Source organism: Nasonia vitripennis, chromosome 1 (genome assembly GCF_009193385.2).
Source record: "Nasonia vitripennis strain AsymCx chromosome 1, Nvit_psr_1.1, whole genome shotgun sequence".
NCBI lineage: Eukaryota > Metazoa > Arthropoda > Insecta > Hymenoptera > Pteromalidae > Nasonia > Nasonia vitripennis.
The window spans coordinates 2,857,340-2,877,352 of NC_045757.1; the positions used below are offsets into that span (position 1 = coordinate 2,857,340).

Consider the following 20,013-nt stretch of genomic DNA (forward strand, 5'->3'; position numbering starts at 1 on the left):
AAAAAAGTTGCAGTATATGATTTTTTACATTATTTTCCATTCGTCAATTGAATAGAATTTGGAGTATTTTTCACTTCATTTAAATTGATTATTTTTAATTCATATGTATTTTTTACATACATTGTTTTCAATGTAAAACTTTATGAGCTATTTGTTAAATTTTTTTTTTCTTTACACTGCTTTATATATTTGAATTTTCTTGCCATGCATTAAGTACAAAATCGTACAGAGAACACCAGAAAAATGTGAACTGCTGATATTACAAATTTAAATATACAAAATGAATTGAACAATTCGGAGATTCGATCAGACCGGCTTTTTTAATGTTTTATGGGTTATGTACCAGATGTATGAAAATATTTTTGATCATGATCTCCACCGCGTACACAAATTACTTATCTTTTAAATTATTAATAAAAAAACTACGTAAATCTATTAACAATCCCACGTTACTCATTATTTACAAGCTGGTTGTTACAATAGTTCAAAATTGATTATGACCTTCAGTTAAAGGTAGGCAGTGTGTATGCGTTGGCAGAAACTCTAGAAATGAAAATTCACCCTTCTAAACTGAAATATCTACACTCTTTAGTGTTACACTTAGAAGTTTAATATCGATCTTTCTTTGAACGTTTTACGCCAACATTTTTACATTGATTAAAAGAGCTGGTTGTAAATAATCGTACTATTATGCAACATTGTCTACCGTTTTGAAACTCATAATACAATCACAATGTATTAGAATAACGTCAACAATCATTTTTACACATTTTAAGAACTAGGTCAACTACAATCATTGAATTTTATTTTAACGACGTTGCTTTATATTACAAGAAAATCAATTACTCGTTCGTTAAGAAAAACCAAGAAATTTAATTAAAATATTTGTAACCACCGATTACAACAAAGGCTGAGATGATTTAAACAATTATGCATATTCATTCAGAACCTTTTTTAAAGCGGCTTTTGATACGAAAAGGAAAACTAGCATATTAAATGATTTCGTTATATGCGCAAGCAAAATTTCATGCAAAACTTGCATACCCGCAAAACTCATTTGTTGTTTTTATACAAACTTTACACAACTTCTCCATTACTTATACACGTTAAAGGAAATATCGTCTTTCAATACCACTTTAACACTTTTTGTATTAGTTACTTTTACTTTTCTCTTCGGATGTGCACTCTTAAAACATAGTTTTTATTTACAAGTTCTCTTAAACAAGAACAAGATATATCATGAGAATACTAATAAAGTTTTTTCACAGCCACCATGGTACCATTATTTCGATATTATGGAACCTTACTTAGCTCGTTATCGAAGACAGGACACATGGCTCCTCTATTTTGTTACCTGAGTTTTCTCAGTTCGACGGTATGCTGCTTGAGGAAAAGTTACGTCGTGCCGATGCATACGAGTGAATTGTTCTTATTGTAATAGCGTAGAGACAATATACTTGAACAATTCGTCGTGTATATCTGAGGATTGGCAGTTGACGTAGGATTCGATGAACCGCTGTGAATATTGTTTATGTTAGTTTACAGGTTTAACATGAAAAGAAGTAGATATAATATATAAAAATTAAAAAAAAAATACATACACATTTCCTGTTTTTATACACTCTTGAGTCGACCAAAGATGTACGATACCATCTAAGCTAGAGCTTGCAATAAATTCGCCATCGGAACTCCAATCTAAATTCATTACCGAGTCCTGGTGACCTTTCAATTCCGTCAGCACGGCGTTTGTCGCTAAATCCCATATCGTTATACTTTTATCGTCGCCTAAAAAAATTAATTCAATAATAACAACATGCACAAAGCGAGAATATAGAAAATGAAAAGAGGAAAATCCGTTAACTTACCGGCAGATGCCAAGTACTTTCCGTCAGGACTAAAGGCAACGCTAAAAATGGTCGACTGAGCCCCAACATAGACTCTCAGAAGATTGCCGTCGTCCTTATTCCAAAGTCTAACAGTCTTATCAGAGGATCCAGTTGCCAAGTACTGAGTGTTAGGATGAAACCTTACGCACTGAAAATTTACACAAATCATCGATTATACATCTTGAAGTTTTTCAATTCATCATTCAATTCACTCGGCATCTTACGTTTACATCCAGGAAATGACCGGCATATATCCTAAGTGGAAAAGTCCTATCTAACGACCATAGTTTGGCTGTTCTATCATGAGAACCAGTTGCTATGTACAAATTAAATACACTGGTATCCATACACCAAATAGGATAATTGTGACCGCTGCAACAAAATAGATAGAGCCGTTTTACAAAAATTTATTAGTATGATACGTTCGTTCTAAGACGGAGATGTGCATTTTACCTATAAACTGCTGCACAAGTATAATCGTTAAGTCTCCAAGCCCTCATATCTTTGTCACTTGATACTGAGAGAAGGATTTCAGGCTCAGGAATGAATCTCATGTCGTGAATAACGTCCGAATGACCCCTGAGTACGACTGCCCCAGCTTCATCTCTGTAAATTCATGATAAGTATAATCGTAACATTCATCGTCGTTAAATGATGCGTTAATAAAAAAAGTACTACTCACATTTCATCTTCATCCAGAATTTCTACAGAGGGCGAAGGATCACAAGCGAGTGCAATACTGGGATTCCTGAACCTTGGCCTCGTGAGCACCGTCTCGCCGATTCCCCAAAGTCTGATCTCCGCCGTACTGAAACCCGCGGCGAGCTTGTCCATGTTAGGTGTGATGATACCGCAACTCGCGCTTTAAAGAAAGTACATGCACTTAGTAAACCTGAGCTATAAAACGAAAGAAATAAAAACGACAAACTAATCTTTACTTTTCTATGGCATTGTTGACTGTGAATATCCGAAGCGGTTGATGCGCGGTGTTCCTCATCAATCTGATGGCCTCCTGGAGCTCACGCATCTCGCGATCGACGCCAGTACCACAGGGCTGCTCGACATGGCCATTTATCGTAACGTCGGCCTTCTTTTCGCTGTCCTCTTCATTCTCGTCAACGCTCGCGTAGAGATCTGACAGGTTTTTTATTACTGTCACGTGTGTGTTGATTACCTGCATCAGTATGACATGGCCGTACTTGGTGAGGAACTTTTGCAGGATTATGTGCGCCTCATCAGACAAGTCGACCTTGTACTTTCGTGTTCTAAAGACATTGACGAGTGGTCTCAGTTCTATATCCTGGATGGAGAAGACACTGGAAAGCTCATCCAGAAAGTCCTTCTCTGTGTCAGATGTAAAGTCTCCCTGGTAGCTTCTCATGAACTGCACAGCAGCCTGACGATTGCCAGCATGAAGCATTTCCAGGTAGAGATGACAGAATACAGGATAGAGGATACCCCGTAGTTCCATCCTGAGCTTCTCGTTCGCCAGTCCATTAATACAGTGTTTGAGCCTGCAAATAATATCATAACAGCCTGTAGAATGAAGATCATGAAAAGATAAACTCCGTCAGAGTGTCTGATAGTAAACTCACTTCTGATAAGCTTGATCCGCAGCCACAACATCATTGGAAATGGCGCTGAAGACAATGGAGTTGTCTCTGGAAGTACCGCACTCTGCTGTAACGCTCAATGTCATCTCCTCACTGCTGCGGCAGTTGGCCCTTTCGGGTTTCTTGAATACGTCCGTATCCTGCAATCAAAAACGAGCCAGCATCAGCATCTAGCCAACCATACACAACTCACACACTCTCTCTCTCTCTCTCTCTCTCATTCACAACAACAAGTCCATCAAGCAGCAGGTGATCATGGGAACAGAAGAAGGTCGCCTCTCGAAAATCGCAAATGCGAGCACGCCACATGCCAACGAAACCAAGCCTCTCGTCGGGATAATTCAAGAAACCGGTGAACCAACGCAAAAACAAACTACCTCGGCAAGGGGGTAAACAACGTTTGAGGTTATGTCGGCATCTCTCACTCTGCAATGCACATATACACACACACAGCGGGCGCACACACAGATAGATCATCGCGGCGAGGGAGATCCGCGCGTCTGACCTGGTAACGGCGACGCTTCAGGTAGGACTCGACGGTCGCGTTGATGACATCGAGCTTCGTGCAGCGTTTCATCTTCATCTGGTCACAAGTTACAGCGGGCCCCGGTGAGGCGGTGTCTCGACTGACGCTGGCCTGAAGAACCACGAAGGCCGAGCACATTGGACGCCATCGGGGATGGAACGCGTACGGGGTTACACGAATCGCCGCAGACTGATGTCGACCACGGCTCGCTTTGCTTTGCAGAATGCAGCAGCCCTCTCTCGAGCTCGACCTGTTTACGCTGACATACGGCAAGGGGCGCGGAGGGGGTGAAGAGGAAGGATAATTCTGCTTTACCGGCCGAGTTCCGGTCCGCGCTCCTCGCTTTTATTATTGTTTGTATCGCAGGATTTGCGATGTTCGCCAGGGTATTTCTGGGCTCCAAGCTTACCTGATTTTCCATGAATTGAGGTGTAATCTATGCGAACTAGCGAAGATTTGCTTTTGTGTTATTATTGTTGGCTTTTCGGAGGATCACATGGCGCGAGAAGAGAGGAGACTCGCAGGAGCAAGCGTAAAACAGCCGCGAGTGCGTGTAAGCATACATGTTATATGTATATATATATGTGTGTGTGCGTGTGTGTGTGTACATACTTGTATATAGATCTCGACGCGGATGCGCGCAGTTTGCACCTGCTGCTTCTCTCGCATTTATTATTCCTTCTCTTGTTTTCTTCTTCGACTTTCGGCTTTTTCGAGTACGTATATATATAAGCTGCTTGTTTATAGAATACACTTTACTGGGAGACTGACGAAACAAGCGGTATATGGATTTCGCGTGGATAGAAATATTAAATAAATAAATAACAATAAATATAACTTTGAAAGAACACTTATCTCACAACTCTCTTCACAGCTCTGATGATATCACGTAAATTGGAATAAATAATAAGTGAATTAAGCCTACTGTGTGTGTAAGTTATACATAGAGTATGGGGTGGGGGGAAGCTACTACAGAAATCTTCCTTATTTCAGGCACGATGAGTTTAGCAGAAAATATTTTAATAATAATCGCGGCTTTTTCAGCTGATGCAAATCTTGCTCCGATCGCTTTCTTTCGATGTTCATTGTAAGATTATTTTGCTTCTCTGTGCCGCGAAGAAAAACAAGATATAGGTTCGCATTTTTCGAGTTTCTGAGACAATAAACTTTAAACGTTCAAAGTTATGTATTCGCGTCGCGAACTCCGAATATAGATCGCATACAATATCATAAATATTCCAATTTTTAGAAAGAAAGTTCAAACAGCGCGCTGATGGCGCCACAACTATTATAGTAGAAATATCAGCTGATCCAAGCGCAAGGGGTACGAGTGAGATATAAGTATATACTTATTATTACCAACGAATATAGATATAGACTTGGTACCTATAGAATAACGGTCACGGGTTAGGCTGCGTCCACAATTGACCGTTTTGGCTCCGTATTCGGTACCGTTTATGTATAACGTATAGGGGTGATTGTGGACACAGCCTAAAGGGACGAAAACTTGGGGGGGACAGGTATAGTGCGTGTCTTTCCTATGCAGTCTTGGGGGACAGCTATAGTGTAGGCTCTACGTGAATTTCAAAATGGGGCCCCGACGCCAATACTGACCGCGTCCTTCTATACCAAGTCTATATTCGTTGTTATTGCGTCCATGTTGAGAGGTTATCCGACTCCATGGGTGTGTGCGGAGCATTTTTTTTATCTGACAGCTGGACGGCTTTTGTTTTTGTTTTCTCCTTCGATAAACACTTTAGATCGGCTGCTGTGATTGTTGACATTCGGGCTTCGTCGTAGTAGGATTAGATTATTTCAAACTTTTGAGTTTGTTTTTATTGTGTCGAAATTTTTCATATTTTGTGCGACTTCTCGAAAATGAACGAGGAGATAGCGACTTTTTCGTGCTCCAGGAAGAGCAGCATTCGTAGTGTCTCGTCCACTAATCAAGGTAAGTTACACAGACGGAAGAGACAATTGAGAAGGTTACCAACATTCTTTTCTACTTTATCAGATGTTCAAACCATGGCGTGTTCCAAGAGAACTCAGGGAGACGGTATGGAGAACATACCTCCAGAGAAAGCTGCAGATGTTGTGGAAAAGCCAATCAAAGTGAGACTGGGAGAGGCTTTGATCTACCATCCGACAAATCTGAAACAGCAGAAATCTACGCCACCTGTCACTCCCACTGGCCAGATAGTAAACTTAATTCCTCAGACAATACAGCGAATCAAAAAAGATAAGCACATACTACATTCCTTCAAGGTCAAGGAGCCCAAATTTGTTCCATACGAGCCTTACAAAGCTGCTGTCAATCCAATAGTACCTTACAAGAAGAAAAAGAAGAAGGCTCCCAAGAATAACTTGGACATCAATGTCATGGTTACACAGCTGGCTAATTTAAAGACTGAAGAAACAAAGAAGAAAAGTCAAAGTGACGATAAACCGATCACAGTAGAGAGCGAAGTAGATAGTTTAAAGAAGCAATATGAAGCTGAAATCCAAAAACTGAAGGAGGAGAATAGTCAATTAGAGAATCAGCTGAAATTCCAAGCTCAGGTGATTTAATGTTTTTTTGCTCCTTTGCTTATAAAGATGGAATTCAGCATTTTGTAACACTTAATATCTCTTTCAGGTCAATGGAGAACTGAAAAATTTATTAGTGGCAGCTGTAGGTGAAGATTTAGAAACAAGGGTCCACTTGCTGACTGAGGATAAATTGCAATTGGCTAGAGCTCTGTTAAATTCAGCACAACATCTCAGCACACATCAGGAGCAGACTGAGTGGCTGGCAGGACAGTGTGAAGTCTGGAGGAGTAAATTTTTAGCTAGCAGGTACTTTGAGCTTTATTTCATGTCTTCGTCATTGCACAATGAATTTCCCGAGAAAATCCGTAAATCTTACAGTAAACTGAACATTTTAGCTTGATGGTTGAAGAACTTGCCAAATGGAAAGCTGCTTTATGTCAACGAACTACCGATCTCCAGGAGTCGGTGAAAAGACTCTTAGAGGAGCGCAGCAAAGTTAGAGACACTGCCTTGAGGACGTATCGGTAAACACTTCACGTATACAAAATTACGCCTCGAATAAAATTTAGTAGCGCTAAATTGGAAATTTTTTCGTAGAACATTGAGTATTCTTCGCGAGAATTTCGACCCTGTCGGAGCTGCCAGGCGCCACGAACTTCCCAGCACAAACGTAATCGACTTGTCTGACGGTTGCTGCCAGCTGGCCGAACTCCTGAAAGTGCATTTACTCAGTGGCATGGATAAGATTAACTTGCGTAAGGAGATCAACATAACCGGCCTCGACATGAAGACCACAGCCGAGAAAAACGCAGAACAGGTATGCATAGAAAAAAAAGCGGTCAAGTGTAAAAATATGCTCTTTATTATGCACAAAAAATAGCCTCTCTGTTAACGCACTACAATAAAATAAAACAAAATGACAATAATAGGTACATCTATAACAAATTAAATTGATTTTGTTGCAGCTACTGATGACCCCGAACCTGCTAATGTCGGGTCGCCAGGACGCGGCATGTAGCGCAGTGATGGGCGCAGCCGTAGCCGTGGGTGGACGCATGTTCCTGCCCTCCGGATCATCATCCGCAAATCTGGCCAACATGGCCTGCTGTCCACACTGCAGCGGCGAAGTCAAACAAGTCTGACCGAGAGCTAATGGGCGCGCACTGCGCTCGCTCTGAATAAGAGACTGTCGACTCTCTTTCCCTTTATGTGTAAAATTATCTTCCACAAATAGATTTATTAATTCGTTTTTACGGGTCTTTGATTATAGACTTTATCTTTTTTATTTGACTTATTGATAAGACTCAAAGCCAGCCAAAACTTCGCGATACTACGAGGCACCAAGTCGTTTGGTTTCCTCTTCCTCTATATGCGCGCAGCTATGTGACTACCATATATTGTCTTTATACACTTGGAAAATAAAATCTATATTATACACATGATGTAAAAAATATTTGGATTCTTTTTGTAATAGAACGTAGCCGGAATAATGAATTCGTATGACTTCTCACATCGTTTCCGAGCTCATTCCGTCGGATGAGACGCCGATGTGGGCAGGTATCGCAGTGTAAAGTTCGGTAGTCGTGGTGACCTGGGAAAGGGTCGAGGAACCTTGGTCCGAGTTATAATCTTCCAGCTGCAACAAACATTTCATTCTCCAGATACATTTCTTTTCCTCTACGCCAAATCCTATTTTTAATAAATGTTATATACCTCGTCGTCAAGGGTCAAAAACTTCTGACAGGAACGAATTCTGTGACTAGAGAGCCTGATCACGGTGTAATCGGCAAAGACGCTTCGCAGAACGACCTCGAGCACATCGCTCCGGTCGTTCAAGACGTCGACCTCGGGATCTTCCAGTATGATAATCTAAAACGATGTATTAATTAAAATTTAATATTTTAGAGCTGTAACGAATAGTCCGAGTCGAACGTGTACCTTCGTGCGCTCGTTGAGCAAAGCACGGGCCAAGAATATCAGAACCTTCTCGTAGACGGTGAAGAGGTGACAGGAATCGCTGACGAGCTTATCAGGCATTTTCGACACCTTCTCCCACAGTTGTACCTTCTGCAAGACCCTCATCAGCGACTGGTCAGCCATTTCTGCGGATGGATCTAGATTATGCCTACAAGACATCTGCATTAGCAACGACAAGAGCTCGACGCGTGATTAATATCTGCTCACCCACCTTATGGTCCCATTGAAGAGCATCGGGTTACCAGGTATAAAACAGATACATCTTCTGAGTATGTGCAGCGGTGCTTGGGAGATACTCGTGCCGCCGATGAAGATTTCACCGGCCGGTAGCTCCGCAAACCTAAATAGAGCCGACACGAAGGCCGCCCGAGCTTCCGCCTGCGACGAGATCACCGCTGTTCAGGAAAGAGGCTTAAGTAATCGCTGTGATTTTTCGTGGGAAACGGGCCAGCATTGTGCGATGTAGATAAGCATGAATGAAGATTAAGCATGCGAACTACTTAATGTGTTTCTCACCGAGATTGTCGCCAGAGGCGAGAGCGAATGTGAGGGGCTTCCTCATTGACTCCTCGCGGTCGAAGAGCAGAACATTGCGGAATTCCAAACTGCCGTCCGTTGGCCACATGCTGGACAGCCGGGCTGTGCCCTCTCTTTCCTTTGGTATAGTCTGTTGAGTAAAGAATATCGTTTGTCAAGAAATTGTAAGAATACGTTGTTAAAATGACGTACGAACCTTCATGTAGTGATCAACGCTGTTGAGCGCCATAAGACTCGTGTAGACGTTGTTGATCGCCCCGATGGTATGTAATACGCTAAGCGTCAACTGCATCGTGCAGATGTAGGCGAGACTCAGCTGCGGCAAGTTACTTACGCCGCTGTACAACAGCTCACTCACGAATATCACGGCGCTCAGGACTAGAACTGTTTTTATTTCAACGATTACAATCGACATCGAAGGATAATTTTTGTGAAAATTTCACACGTCGAGGACGTACCTGACAACAATTTTAATCGAAACTCCAACCAGAGCCTCGTCGCGTACAGCATAAAGTCGTACGTCGAGTTCTCATTAAACAGCTTATAGTACCTGCGAAACGTTACAAAACGCATTGTAAACAAAGAACGGATGAATCACTTTGCAATGAATGAATTCACCTACTTCTTAGCGAACTCCTTCTCTTTGGAAAACGCCTGAATAGTGGCACGACCTTGAACCGCATTTCCAATGTGGTTCAGTACCAGCGTCGCCGAGCTGACCTTCAGCTCGTGAAGGCACAAAACTGCGCCTCTGAATAAGTCGATCGCTCCATAAGATTATTGAAATTCGTAACGTTTGGAAAAATTTCAAGGCGATGGCTTACCGAACGTAGACGCTGAATATCATGGATACGATGACGAAGGCGAGGACCGGTAGTAGCAGCCACGGCGAGAGCAAGCTTAGGATTACCAGACTGACAAGACTCACGCCGATGTTTATCAGGATCGTTATGATCGACCTGGGCAGGATTGAGTCGACTGAAAAATCATACGATTGGATTATTGCAAATAGTGGAATAAAAAAAGAGGGCGATGTATTCGAACCTTCTTGTAGATTCAGGCTGCAGATGTTGAGTAAGAGGGAGATCGTCGACGAGCTGAAGATCGATATCTGCGCACGGCCGAGGCTCTCGATCCAGTAGTCGTGCAGTTTCGTTGCCGCTAAGGAAATAGTCTTGTTGTAAGCGATCGTTAGAATAGCTCCACAAACTATGAGGAAGCCGACGAGCGTTGCGAGCAGTCCAACTGCCACCTTCATGTCATCTACAGTTTTCTGCGAAGAAAATGCAATCAATATCAGCTTTACAATTACTGTGGATTTTGATTATCAAAGCCAAAAGAATGTATACCTGTCCGACGTGGACGATGCAGACAGGTGCAATGGCTATGGCGAAGGCGTAGAGGGCAGAGAGGACGCATAGCAAGATGCCAATGGACCATCCACCGGTATACTTAAGATAGACCCCTACACCAGTCTTGGGTCGACCTTCGCTGAAGCTGCGTAATATCGGGTAGTCGAAATTGCTCCTGCCGTACAGCGGACGTCCGTCTTCCTGTAAAAACAAAATCAAAATATAGATAAATTCATACGTACTACTATGGAAAACTACATCGGTATAAGCGTATACGCTTACATCGTTGTTATGAACGCTATCATAGGAAGAAGCGGCCAAGCTGGATAAAAAATCCTTAGGCGTAGTAGGTGTCTGCACGACCGAGGGCGAGGAGCTCGGTAGATCTCCGCTCCTATAAATGAAAAATTTTAGTTCGCGATCAAAGTCGCGCTAGCTGCGAAACGAGAGTATGATTGAAATTGATATACTGACTTTGACAGTTTTTTGTAACGCGATCTCGCCTGAGACTCGGCGAGTCTAGCGTATTGGCTGTTCGACTGAAGCAGCTCCTCGTGGCTACCGCTCTCGACGATCTTGCCTTCCTGCATTACGTAGACGACGTGGCATCGGCTCAACAACTGCATAATACGAACCAGATTTTAGTCGTTCGTTAAAATTTGTTATGTATAGATGATGAAAAAAAAAAAAAAAAAAAAAAAAATCATACCTCGATCCGATCGCTGGCCACGATAACAGTCTTGGAGGCGAGCAACTGCAGCACACACTTATCAAACACCTCGACTCGATCTCTTGGCTCCAGATCCTTCAGCGGTTCGTCCATCAAGTTGATGTCCCTCTGGGCGTACACAGCTCTAGCCAAGCCGATCTTCTGTCTCTGAAGAGGTCCGAGTTCGGCGACCTGGACATCGGTATCGTCCATCTCCGGCATCGTAGCGATATCCTGGCTCAGTTGCGATGCCCTCAGCGTCCGGTAGTATCGACTGGAATCGAAACTCTCGCCGAAGAGGACGTTCTCCTTGACCGTACCGTCCATCATCAGCCAGGGCTTGTTGGGAACGTAGGAGCAACTGCCGTCGATCGCCACTGTACCACCGACGCACTGAAGCTGTCCCAATATACTCAGGAGGAAGGAGGTTTTTCCCGAGTCCTGACGACCGTAGAGACCGACGAGCTTGCCTTTGGGCACGTAGAAGTCGATCTCCGAGAGGGTCGTCACGAAGGAGTTCGGGAAGTTGAACTCGATCGAGCTGTTGCCGTCGTGGCTGTCCACGTAGAAACTGCGAGAAACCGATTTTTACTTTATGACTCCTCGTATCGCTATTAAATTTGTGATATAAAGTATACTTACCGAGACGATCGTTTGGCGACTTTGCTCAAAGCAAGTGCCTTGCTCTTCGACCACGTGAAGTGTCCGTTGTGAATGATGATGGCGAAATTCCGATCGATCGGCTTATCTAGAAACCGATCGGCCTCCTGCAGGATCAGGATACTCTATAGGAGAGAGAAAAACGACAGACATTCCAGAATACTGCTCGTCCTAATCTAGGCAATAAAGATAAAGTCGCACCTTCAGCTTGTTGAGAAAAGCCAGACCCCTCGAGATACTGCTCAGTGCCATCCAGCTCGTGCGGATGCAGTGCTTCAGGTTTACCAGAAATAGCACCAGCACCGGAACGTACTGTCGTAAAAAAGGGTGTGTGTATTTACGTTGATTTTAATAGGTGCTTTCTTTGTAGAGCCTCATCACTATACCTCGACGAAGGATATCTGCTTCTCGATTAGAAGGCTGACGAGTGTTATGGTAGACACGGCGAAGACCGGGATCATGTGGATCATCGACAGGCCGCAGCCCTCGCTGAAACCGCCGAACTGCATCTCGGCTAACTCTCGAGCTCGGATGTCTGAAATTGGTAAAACGTACGTAAGGCTTGAATGGATCGATCGAATCGCAAGGCGCCGAAGTATGTACCCTTGATCCTGGATTGAAAATGCTGATCCCAGAGGGTGATCTTAGCCATCTGGATGTTATTGACGAACTCTTCGACCAATGACATCCTCCTCAGGGAATACTCGATCGCCCTGGCGGCGAAAGCCTTGGTGAAGTACGCGGCAATAATCTGTATTTACAACACATCGTCAAGGAATTCACGAGCTCTACGTACAGCGAAAAATCAATCCCTATGCGCGCTCTTTATCTCTCGATAACGTTATCGACTTCCATACATTTCGAGATAAAAATCGCGCACCGAATTATGAGCGAAAATTTGAGAGCAAAAATCGCTCACCAGACAGGAATACAGCAGGACGACCAAAAGTATGCCAAAGAGGGCCCAGTTCCCCAGGGCGAACCAAGTGAAGCCCGAAACGAGCAGGAGTACGGTAGGCCCGGTGACGACGACCGGTCCCAAGCCGATAAGCTCGTGGAGCACCTCGCTGTCCGGGACGAAGTAGGTGAGCGTCTGAAACAGGAAATGGGGCCAGGCTCCCGCTGTCCGATTATTCGAAGTGTCCGATCATGTGGCTCCTCTGCGTTTTTCATCGACTCGAGGATGGATCGTCATTGGTTTCGTATGATGGTGTGAATTTACCTGCTGCGCAGTCGTGGAGCATCTCAGCGACGATCGAAGGAGCTTCTTGTAGGAGACCGCCAGACAGGCCGAGCGTAGTCGACAGGCCGTTCTGCGAAGATGACATAATTATAATTCAAAAATACTCGATGGATTACAATTCGATTTAAATTTCAAAACGTAGAAGATAGCTCACCTGAGATTGAGGGACGAGCTCCAGGAGACGAGGAACTGCGAGACGACCTCGATGAAGATGAGCAGTCCTGTGTGGCTGAAGATTATTATCTCGTCCATGACGATCTCGCTCTCCTTCGTTCTAAAAACTTCCCTGAAAGTGTCGTTGACTTCGGTGTCGTTGATCACGATCGTTCTGTTCACGTGGGACAGAGCAGTGTTGATGGCGTTACGCTCTTCGGTCGCTCGGACTATCTCGCGCAGAACGAAAATCTGTGATTCGAATTTATTTAAATGTAGAAGCTATCGCTTTGATTTATTTTCAGATTTTTTTTTTTTTTTTTTTTTTTTTTTTTTTGCCGACGAGAAGACCTACCGGTCCCGCTAGAGAGATGATGCTGCCGACGAAGTAGATTATGGAACCGATGATGACTCGAGTGCGGACGAAGTGCCATGCCACCTGGGGAATCGACGCGCCTGCCTGACCTTTTTCCACGAAGTGCGCGTGCAGCAAACCCTCCAATCTTTACGTCGAGTTAAATCGGTAATTGTTAACTTTCAAGTCCAGATATTTTAAAAACAGAATAAATCTCTTCGTGTTATCGAGGAAAGACGTAAAGATACGAATATTATCAAGCTTGAATTTTCCAACAACTCGTGAGTAATTAATTTTTCGCGTTAAAAAAACAAACAAAAAAAAAAAAAATGCATCCAAGTGGATCTAATCAACGATACCTAGGCCCATTATCATTGCAGGTCTCCCTGTGCGACAAGCTCGGCAGCGTCTTGTCCTTCATTCCGTTCTTGTATCCCGCGTAGAGATACTCGTTCAGCCACCTGAACGACGCGCTGGAGAACAATCCGATCTTGTCGAGCGGAAGCTCCGAGCCCAGAGCACTGACAGGATCGAAGAAGAAAAAGAAACAGCTCTAATCCCTCTACATTCGACGATCCATCATCTCATATGCAAGCACACGTACCTTTTGAACCTGACTAGGGCAAGACTTGATAGCGCAGCCAAGTATCTCGAGAGTCGATTGTGCGGCACGTACGCCGAGTTCGGCTTCATGGTGCTGCGCCTACCGCCGCCTCCGATGCTCTCCGCGCTTTTCAGGCTGCGAAATTAGATTTCAACTCAACCTCTGACCTCGGCGAGGCTCTTTATTGGGCCGGTCATTGTCGCGAGAGTTTATTTCTTTTCGTCGTCCATGTAAGTGTACTCATAGTGTGTAACAGATTTTTCGTTGCGGGTATCTTAGTACGCCGCGTGTGGGTATGTGATGTCATATACGAGCTGCTGTAATTATTATAATGAAATGACGCGAGACGGCGGAATATTTAGTGCTGGAGAGCATAAACGAGTTTGGATCAGTCTCGCGCGCGTTGTTTGTTTGTTTCTTTGTGGAAGGTCTTTTTTTTTTGGATTTTTATCACTTTCACGCGTTTGCTGCTCTGCGTTATTTTTAACTATACTAGTTTTCGAAAACGTTTTTCCTTTTTTTTTTGTTTTGCACTTATAAATTATACACGGAAACGACGCGTTGTTGCGATTTCTGAACAAAAAAAAAAATGATCCAACGCTTATTTATATCTCTTTGAAAATGCAGGTACAGGATAAATCAAGCTTAATCGACTTATAAGTCCATCGCGGAGGAAGAAAACGTTACAGGAAAAATCCACAAGTATTTGCGTTCTCCGCAACGAAAAACCACTTACCGATCGCACACCTATAATTAAAACACGCGCCGATAGACAATACTACGCGCGCGTAATGTATAACTCACTTGTCCCGATGCACTCGATCTGCGCTGTACTGAACGCGCTCGAGGCCACTGCTGCTCGACGACGTGGACATGACGACGAGGACGAGGATCTGCCTGTATCCTGGTACCGGCGCCGCCACATGCGTGCGGCTTTTTCACCTATTTAACGATATCACACACACACACACCACCGCCACACTGAACGCTGCAACTATACGGCCGCAAAATCTCAAACTGCACACGCGGCTACTTACACAAGTCACTGAATCCGACTGCGCGATTGTGTAATTATCGTGCGACGATCATCTTTTCTATCGAGTTACATATACTGCGTTTCGAGAGCGGCTGTACACGCGCTCTTCGCTTTTTTCTCTCTCTCTCTCTCGCCTTTATCATAGAGAAAAACTTATTGCAATTCGAGCTGAGCTTATCGTCGGCTCGATACAACAGTAATCGCGGAGATAACGAGAGGGATACGTCTCTCTGTGTGTGTATTGTAATAAAAAAGAGACGTCGTGAACATAGGTCGATCGTTAAAAATCAAGTTGGATCGATTGCCACACTCGGTAGCTCGGAAAGAAATCACTGCGACGGTGAATCACGGAAAATCGCGGACGTATGTATACACCGAATAAAAAAATATACACACACGAGAGGAACGTGGCCGCGAGAGTCTCGCGTACAATAGCTGCGTTGTCGCGCGCGCTCGAAGGCCTCCGAAAGACTGAACGCTCGCTCGCTCGCGTCCGCGCGCTGGTTTCGAATCGGAAGGCGCTTATCTTTCCCTCTCTCTTTTTCTTATCCGAGATAACACCGAGTGCGTGCGTATCGATGACGAGGTCTTTTTATACGAGATCATCTCTTCCTTCGATTCTCGTAGATGTATACGTTATGTTGTAGGAGTGAATTTCAGCACTGGATCGAGATGTCTCGGGGTCCAAGGCTGCTGCAGATGACGATGATTAAAAAAGCACTCGATCGATTTATAAACGAGGTGATTAACGCAGTTCGCAGAATCGATTGTCAACGACGGGACAACAGCTGATGGTCATTGGATCAAGCATATACGCTCGAGTCGATCGTTTTTTTTTACAAGTTTTTATTTTCCAAAAACGACGCGGTGTATACAGTATTGTGTTAAAAAAAAAAAGACGAACTAACACCTATATATATATATTGGCTTTTGTTAGACATTCATGCGCACGAGTGGCCTATAAAAATCGGGAGACGGAAGTTTGTGGAAGCGCTAAGTATTGTACTTTATGACCCGGTGTAATCGGGTTTTGTTGTTTTTACGATTTCGTCAGTGTGTAAAATGTACGCGCACATCTATCTATTGCCGTAATCTGATAAAGGCGCTTTTGGATTCTCTGAAAGCCTCGCCGCTCTTTTATCAGATTGCTTGATATATTATCTGCGGGAATTAAAATTACTCTGAAGGCACTAGAAGCTTACAATGTAGATTTGTAAATTATAAAATACTCTGTGTTTTATACATGTTAATTGTATTACACACTACCTCTTGCCTATAATACCTACTTTTTAGATATACTACAACGATTATCGGTCAAAAGACCGCTCGAAAAATGTTTAAAATATTAACTTATGGCGAAATGTATACTTTTCTTGAAAAACTTTCAATTTTAGTCTAAAATATTCTTTCTTGTGGGACTGAGATAATTATCACGTCCCGTCTGTCATGAGATTCGTTAAAAACTATTTTTGATTCATTTTTTTGTTTTTGTTATAAAACTACCATTTGATTACTAAAATTATTAAGGCAGTATCATGCTGTAAAACGATCTTGTAATTACACTTTGGTTAGCGACTCGTCGTCAACTGACACGGTAACACCCTAGAATATGAATTCATCGATGGCTATATCTGTTGACTTTGAAAACAAAACTCTGATCTTTGCGTGTATAAGACAGTATTGCACTACTTTTAATTAGATGAAACTTGTTTTCAAATTCAACAGATATTCATATCTGCTTCGTCATATAATAAGTACTGTTACTTAAAAATCCTTGGAATTGATTATCTTATGACGGTATTCTCTTGGGAGTCAAATCGTGCATACGCCGCAGGCGTTTCTTCAGCTCAGCTGGGAACTTGTCGTAGCACTTCTTGCAAGCCGGTCGCAGATCCACCTCGAAGAATTTCGTCTTTTGGTTCATTTTTTGGTCACAGAAGGCACACGCAAAGTGGTGAACGCACCAAGCCTTATTCAATGCAGTGAACACTGAAATCATATAAATGCAATTTAGCAAAAACTAATCGTTTGATTATGGGTCTTGAAAAAATGTTCAGAATATAAAATCGTACCATCGCCTGCAATCACTTGATTGCATACAAAGCAAAGGTTGCCAAACAGCTGATGATAATGAGTTTCGCAGTAGGCGAGACCTTTCTTCTCGTAATGCCTATGTCCTAAGAACGGCTTCTCGCATTTGGCACAGACGAAATGTTCAACGTGCCAGTGTTTGCCCAGGGCAGTAACGATTCTTTCCTCGATTGGACGACGGCAGGCGCCGCAAATCGGGATGCCCATTTTATCGTGACATCGCAGACAATACAATTCGTTCTGTAAATTTCGAGCAAAAATGTAATCAAAGATTTGAACTTGCGAAATATTGAAAAATTTGTTACTTTGACAAGTACCATTTCATTAGCTGCATATCCAGCTCTTGCGCGAACTTCTCTAGCATCCGAATTAAGCTCCACTCCACAAGCTGTGCAGTTGAAGTGATATGGATGATAGACCTCACCACGGAATCTCAGCGGCTTATCATCAATCACACCACTGTAAAAATGATTGATAATGTTTGTAAACTATTGATTGCGAAAATAAAATATTTTACGATTGACATCAGAAGAGAATCGTTGCTTACTGGCATTGGTAGCAGATGTGTTTGCCAAGAGCTCCAGCTTTAACTCTGGCATTACAATCATGGCAAAGTGCTCTACCCTGACATTTGATAAATCCTGCATCTGCTAGTTCTCCATTGCACTCCTCACAACGGAAGCACCCTGGATGCCAGTTGGCATTCATTGCTTTGATCACTCGGCCAATAACAAATTCACCTGTAGAAAATTAATTTTGTTTTAAAAAAAAGGTAATTTTTTTTTATACAAGTTAAGCTAAAATTATTCTTACCGCACTTTCCACAGCAAGGGGCAAAGAGAACATGGAAATCATGTTCACAATATTTACGGCCCTCAAATTCATAAAAAGTTCCTTCTGGAAATGGCCTGAAACACTGGGCACACCTGCACAATAGAAATAATTTTTTAGTTTTATTTTGAATAAACTTTTATTATACACATTGAAAAGAAGAATGAAAAAGAACTTACACAAAGCATTGTGGATGCCACAGTTCTCCATTGGAGTTCACAATCTTCTCGTTTGACTCAAAGCCTTCTCGGCATCTTGAGCAAAACATGTGGTCCAAAGACATGTTGAAGCTGATGTTTCTGATTACCCTTTGCAACAATAAGCAAGTTAAAATTGTGCGGTTATTTTCAATCATTCAGTTATCATTAATATTCATTAAAAATAGCAATGCATTAATGAGGAATGTCATCAAACAAACAGTTACTATAATTCAATTTGGGATAAACAAATTATTATTATGCACTTAGTTCACAAAATCTGGAATGTAAAAAAAAATCTGGATCATTATTATAAAGATTAATAGCAAAAACAAAGGTATACCCAGGCTTCTTGTTAGAATTAATATTCCTAGTTCTAGTGTCACTGCCGTAATAATTTGGAAAACTTTTATTAGGAATAGGAAGTTTCTCTACAGATTTCCATTCTAGTTCTTCATAGTCCAAGATTTCAGGCAATAAATTTGAACCATGACGAAGTTGCGAAACAGCAGCCACATTATCTCTAGAACTTGCCATCCGCCGGTTATACAAACTGCTGTTACTTAGGGACAACAGTGAAATGGATTTAGGAAAAGGAGCAACTCTACGACTATCAACCATGTTTTCTCTGATTAACCAAACTGCTAAGTCTAACAGTCGCAAATGCACAAAGTGTTATTCCGAGGAACAGGCATAAAGTCCGAACTTGAATTGTCCTGATAAGATATCTAGGTGACAAGATAACAAAAATGGGTAAAGATAAAACAGCCAGGTAGGTATATCTCATTGATACAGTCCAACACAGTAGTTATCTGCTGCAAACTCTGCATTGTACTGAACTATAAGCTAACGGTCATTTCTCTACAACGCCAAATAAGGAATACCAAAACCAGTTGGCAGCTTGGCATCACTAATAAGCGTTAATCAATGCTCTAAGGAATATCTGCCTGAAGCACGCATTAGTCAAAGCATTGGCTGGTAATCAACGCTGGTGAACATCAGAGGTGGTGGCTCATGATGGATATTTGTGTATGTGTGTTTATGAGTGAGTGCAGGTCGGTGTGTGACTTGTGAGTCAGAGCCAAAAATAGAGAGAGAAGCCCAGTAGTGTATGCTTACCCCGGCATACTGTGAGACGCGAGTAGAATAATTAACGTTCGAAAACACGCTGTACAGATACTTCAACCAGTTACAAAGTTCGCACGAGCGAGGGGATGACAAGTCTCGTTGTCAAAGACCCAACCAGCTGACAATGCCTTCGATCAACACCTCCTATTCTCTTTCCAAAACTTCCTTCGATATCCGTCAACTATAGCAATAAATATTACGACAAAATCCTCGGACGAAAATTCGTCCGGATAATTGCATGTAAATATTGCGGTTATGTCGATAAACTCACCTGATGAGCGTCCGTGTGTTTACTCCGCGAAATCCTCACTCCTTTAAGAGTAGCAAACTACGAAGACCTGATCGGTGTGTGCATGCACACGCCCCCGCTATACGTTCATTAATAAAATCGCGTAATACCGTGTGTGTGAACTACTACACTACTACAGCTCTTTCTGTCTCCTTCTCTCTTTCGCCATCTGTACAGTGTACGTTGCTCCGAAAGAAACGGGAAAGAGAGAGACAGAGGAGAGACGCACTGACCAATCCCCGCTTGGAATGCTGCTCTGCCCTTTTCGAGAAAAGATGCGAGAGAGAGAGAGCGCTG

The 20,013-nt window shown here is 42.8% G+C and overlaps 4 protein-coding genes across 9 annotated transcripts; 1 reads left to right on the top strand and 3 right to left on the bottom strand.

The window, feature by feature from the left end:
• Positions 1-154: 154 nt before the first annotated feature.
• LOC100123615 (TAF5-like RNA polymerase II p300/CBP-associated factor-associated factor 65 kDa subunit 5L) lies at positions 155-4,775 on the bottom strand. 2 transcript variants are annotated; one of them, XM_008204705.2, is made up of 9 exons: positions 4,005-4,568; positions 3,482-3,639; positions 2,825-3,400; positions 2,569-2,748; positions 2,340-2,492; positions 2,111-2,258; positions 1,866-2,034; positions 1,602-1,785; positions 155-1,516 (listed from the first exon to the last, which is right to left on the bottom strand). In XM_008204705.2, exons 1-9 carry the CDS (start codon positions 4,161-4,163, stop codon positions 1,396-1,398), a joined length of 1,848 nt encoding a protein of 615 aa, XP_008202927.2. In that variant the 5' UTR covers positions 4,164-4,568; the 3' UTR covers positions 155-1,395. The 2 variants fall into 2 exon arrangements, with proteins under 2 accessions (XP_008202927.2, XP_031777733.1); XM_031921873.2 differs by lacking the exon at positions 4,005-4,568 and adding an exon at positions 4,638-4,775 and having other exon boundaries at positions 302-1,516.
• LOC100123620 (golgin-45) lies at positions 4,625-7,996 on the top strand. 2 transcript variants are annotated; one of them, XM_008204710.4, is made up of 7 exons: positions 4,673-5,976; positions 6,040-6,224; positions 6,291-6,584; positions 6,661-6,860; positions 6,950-7,078; positions 7,152-7,371; positions 7,520-7,996. In XM_008204710.4, the coding sequence occupies exons 1-7, from the start codon at positions 5,904-5,906 to the stop codon at positions 7,694-7,696; spliced, it is 1,278 nt and encodes a 425-aa protein (XP_008202932.1). In that variant the 5' UTR covers positions 4,673-5,903; the 3' UTR covers positions 7,697-7,996. The 2 variants fall into 2 exon arrangements, with proteins under 2 accessions (XP_001607286.1, XP_008202932.1); XM_001607236.5 differs by having other exon boundaries at positions 4,625-5,976; positions 6,040-6,584.
• Positions 7,394-15,659, bottom strand: LOC100123625 (multidrug resistance-associated protein 9). Of its 2 annotated transcripts, XM_008204706.4 has the most exons (25): positions 14,949-15,657; positions 14,145-14,279; positions 13,900-14,061; positions 13,541-13,688; positions 13,187-13,437; positions 13,012-13,102; positions 12,709-12,882; positions 12,393-12,540; positions 12,176-12,324; positions 11,991-12,101; positions 11,772-11,914; positions 11,130-11,700; positions 10,895-11,040; positions 10,703-10,814; positions 10,418-10,621; positions 10,113-10,341; positions 9,893-10,046; positions 9,691-9,819; positions 9,527-9,618; positions 9,265-9,452; positions 9,048-9,198; positions 8,743-8,926; positions 8,493-8,679; positions 8,268-8,423; positions 7,394-8,190 (listed from the first exon to the last, which is right to left on the bottom strand). In XM_008204706.4, exons 1-25 carry the CDS (start codon positions 15,017-15,019, stop codon positions 8,062-8,064), a joined length of 4,215 nt encoding a protein of 1,404 aa, XP_008202928.1. In that variant the 5' UTR covers positions 15,020-15,657; the 3' UTR covers positions 7,394-8,061. The 2 variants fall into 2 exon arrangements, with proteins under 2 accessions (XP_008202928.1, XP_031777730.1); XM_031921870.1 differs by lacking the exons at positions 7,394-8,190; positions 8,268-8,423 and having other exon boundaries at positions 8,516-8,668; positions 14,949-15,659.
• A 350-nt stretch (positions 15,660-16,009) lies between these two features.
• Positions 16,010-19,887, bottom strand: LOC100123629 (LIM and senescent cell antigen-like-containing domain protein 1). Of its 3 annotated transcripts, XM_003425515.5 has the most exons (8): positions 19,699-19,869; positions 19,419-19,608; positions 18,282-18,410; positions 18,085-18,197; positions 17,819-18,011; positions 17,589-17,730; positions 17,253-17,511; positions 16,010-17,169 (listed from the first exon to the last, which is right to left on the bottom strand). In XM_003425515.5, exons 2-8 carry the CDS (start codon positions 19,424-19,426, stop codon positions 16,970-16,972), a joined length of 1,044 nt encoding a protein of 347 aa, XP_003425563.1. In that variant the 5' UTR covers positions 19,427-19,608; positions 19,699-19,869; the 3' UTR covers positions 16,010-16,969. The 3 variants fall into 3 exon arrangements, with proteins under 3 accessions (XP_003425563.1, XP_001607298.1, XP_008202933.1); XM_001607248.6 differs by lacking the exon at positions 19,419-19,608 and having other exon boundaries at positions 19,699-19,887; XM_008204711.3 differs by lacking the exons at positions 19,419-19,608; positions 19,699-19,869 and adding an exon at positions 18,643-19,411.
• Between the last annotated feature and the right edge of the window lie 126 nt (positions 19,888-20,013).

Excerpts from the sequence above, each read along its gene's own strand:
- LOC100123620 (XM_001607236.5), top strand. The coding sequence starts at position 5,904 with ATGAACGAGGAGATAGCGACTTTTTCGTGCTCCAGGAAGAGCAGCATT. Across the intron at positions 7,079-7,151 it reads ACTGCCTTGAGGACGTATCG|AACATTGAGTATTCTTCGCG; the intron begins GTAAACACTTCA and ends ATTTTTTCGTAG. Across the intron at positions 7,372-7,519 it reads CCGAGAAAAACGCAGAACAG|CTACTGATGACCCCGAACCT; the intron begins GTATGCATAGAA and ends ATTTTGTTGCAG.
- LOC100123625 (XM_008204706.4), bottom strand. The coding sequence starts at position 15,019 with ATGTCCACGTCGTCGAGCAGCAGTGGCCTCGAGCGCGTTCAGTACAGC. Across the intron at positions 10,815-10,894 it reads CGTTACAAAAAACTGTCAAA|GAGCGGAGATCTACCGAGCT; the intron begins GTCAGTATATCA and ends TTTCATTTATAG. Across the intron at positions 9,453-9,526 it reads TCGATTAAAATTGTTGTCAG|TTCTAGTCCTGAGCGCCGTG; the intron begins GTACGTCCTCGA and ends AAATAAAAACAG.
- LOC100123629 (XM_008204711.3), bottom strand. The coding sequence starts at position 18,920 with ATGGTTGATAGTCGTAGAGTTGCTCCTTTTCCTAAATCCATTTCACTG. Across the intron at positions 18,411-18,642 it reads AATTCTAACAAGAAGCCTGG|GGTAATCAGAAACATCAGCT; the intron begins GTATACCTTTGT and ends ATTGTTGCAAAG. Across the intron at positions 17,170-17,252 it reads TCAAGTGATTGCAGGCGATG|TGTTCACTGCATTGAATAAG; the intron begins GTACGATTTTAT and ends ATATGATTTCAG.
- LOC100123615 (XM_008204705.2), bottom strand. The coding sequence starts at position 4,163 with ATGTGCTCGGCCTTCGTGGTTCTTCAGGCCAGCGTCAGTCGAGACACC. Across the intron at positions 2,493-2,568 it reads ATTCTGGATGAAGATGAAAT|AGATGAAGCTGGGGCAGTCG; the intron begins GTGAGTAGTACT and ends ATGAATTTACAG. Across the intron at positions 2,259-2,339 it reads ACTTGTGCAGCAGTTTATAG|CGGTCACAATTATCCTATTT; the intron begins GTAAAATGCACA and ends ATTTTGTTGCAG.